A 2,240-nucleotide genomic window follows, 5' to 3' on the forward strand; every position below is an offset into this window, starting at 1 on the left:
TATATATATATATATATGTTACAGCATCCACAAAAACAAGTTCATTGTGAGAAGGAATAAAATAAATGCACTAAAATGTCTTGTGCTAATATAATCGTGAATTGTTTTTTTACAGCTCTATGCATCTTAGTAACACATCTTTTACTCAAGGCAAAAGTCAACTTCATCCCAGAGAGTGTTGCAATTGTTTTCCTAGGTAGGTACCTATGTTCATGGCTTGAATGGCTTCGTGGGTATGAGCATACATACCTAATTGAATCGCAGACAATATATAATAATAGTGTGAAATATAATCTGTTCAGTGAAATCATTAAATTGTATGGAATTTAAAATAATCGGCCAGTAGAACATGTAGAAGCGACTTATATCATTTTTGAGCTTTACGTTACTGCATATAATAAATATATACTTAATTATATAATTAGACACTAATATAATGGTTTCTTGAGGCAGTTTAATATGAAAATGATGATTGAAAATCAGTTGCTTAATTTATCGTGTCTATTATGTGTACATTGCAGGTGCACTTATAGGTCTCACAATGAAACTTCTATCAAACCATGGTTTGGCAAATTGGCAGGTAGGTGGCACTAGTTGGTTATGATCTGGTGAGTCTGAAATGCCATATATATACATTAAGTTAAGTTATAATTCTTATATTACTATCTATTATATTACTTATATTATAATCCTTATCATTGCTATAACAATCTGGTGCAGGCCCTTTCAATCTAACTAGTTTTAAAATTCGTTTGTAAATTCATTGATCGAATTTCAGAACTCTGTCTGTTTAAAAAGCGTGGGGTTGTAGTTACTGATTGTTGTCCGTAGGCCGCATTTCTAGGTAGTCTGGATGTTCGTAATCCAGTTAAAGTCTACCGGTACTAGTAATCCTAAGCTTTTTGCTTGCAGAAAGAAGAAGCCTTTCCCCCTACACTGTTCTTCTTGCTAATGCTGCCTCCCATCATATTTGAGTCGGGATACAACTTGCACAAGGTGAATTTTCATTTTTCAATTTTTCCACTTGCCAAAATTGTGGTCATCTAATTTTTGACGGTGAAGTGTTTATTTGCGATCTTTCAGATATTTATATAGTAATCTTGATAATATTAAATAAATAAACTGCGAAGAGTATCTGAGTAATTTCTGTTTACGTATAATGAACTGTGATATATATGTTAGAATGTCAGCTCCTTCATGCAGTGACACGATTGCAATATTTTAAGGTGCCAAAATTTATACTGGACAAATTAAACCAATTAATTGTTTAGGCAAGTAAGGTAGGACTGATAGAATTGTTGTCATGAGTGATTGCATGTGTTAATTATTACCATATGCGTGCTCATATGTTTATGGTATTAGCATGCGTATGTTCATGTTATCACTAATTGAATATTAACTATATACTTTGCAGGGTAATTTCTTTCAGAATATAGGCTCTATTCTTACATTTGCTGTGCTAGGAACAACAGTGTCAGCGTTTATAATAGGAGGCGGACTTTACTTTCTAGGACAGGTATATGGTTTAAATTTATAGTTTATTCATTATGCGGATACACTCAAGCTGTTATGCGAAATTTTACCGATTTTTTATTTTCATTCTTATTCGATAACAGACTTATCTGTCAATCACTCCAGTAAGGTAGCTGGATTACCCATGGCTAATTACTGCGATATACTGCCATATATATATAAATCAATGTCAATACCTATCGGTACATGCGCTACAATCTCCACGCGTGACCTGTCTTCAGGCAGAGGTCAGGGGCTACCCATGGCCAATTGCTGTAAACGTGATACTGCCATATATAAATCAATATCTATGTCAATATATATATATATATATATATTATATGTATATATCAATATATATCATGTATAATGTCGATATCTATCGGTGTACGCGCGCTATACAATCTGCGCGCGACCTCTCGCTTCAGGCAGAGGTCGTCTACACGTTCAGTGCGGTCGAGAGCTTCGCGTTCGGCTCGCTCATCTCGGCAGTCGACCCCGTCGCGACCTTGGCGATCTTCCAGGCGATCGACGTCGAACCCGTGCTCTACATGCTCGTGTTTGGCGAGAGCGTGCTGAACGACGCCGTCGCCATCGTGCTGACGACGTGAGTAACGCGGCGTGCTGACGACGTGAGTAACGCGGCGTGCGCACGATGACGTGAACGACGCCGTCGCCATCGTGCTGACGACGTGAGTAACGCGGCGTGCTGACGACGTGAGTAACGC

At 37.5% G+C, this 2,240-nt stretch overlaps 1 protein-coding gene across 1 annotated transcript in view; it reads left to right on the top strand.

The window, feature by feature from the left end:
- Positions 1–75: 75 nt before the first annotated feature.
- The window catches only part of LOC106815986 (sodium/hydrogen exchanger 8-like), a 23,228-nt gene continuing 21,063 nt past the window's right edge, over positions 76–2,240 (top strand). The window contains exons 1-5 of the mRNA XM_014820521.1: positions 76–196; positions 522–580; positions 913–996; positions 1,415–1,516; positions 1,941–2,119. Coding sequence (XP_014676007.1) covers positions 76–196; positions 522–580; positions 913–996; positions 1,415–1,516; positions 1,941–2,119 — 545 coding nt within the window. The remainder of the gene's footprint in view (positions 197–521; positions 581–912; positions 997–1,414; positions 1,517–1,940; positions 2,120–2,240) is intronic.

This window comes from Priapulus caudatus, unplaced genomic scaffold, assembly GCF_000485595.1.
Source record: "Priapulus caudatus unplaced genomic scaffold, Priapulus_caudatus-5.0.1 Scaffold1254, whole genome shotgun sequence".
NCBI lineage: Eukaryota > Metazoa > Priapulida > Priapulimorpha > Priapulimorphida > Priapulidae > Priapulus > Priapulus caudatus.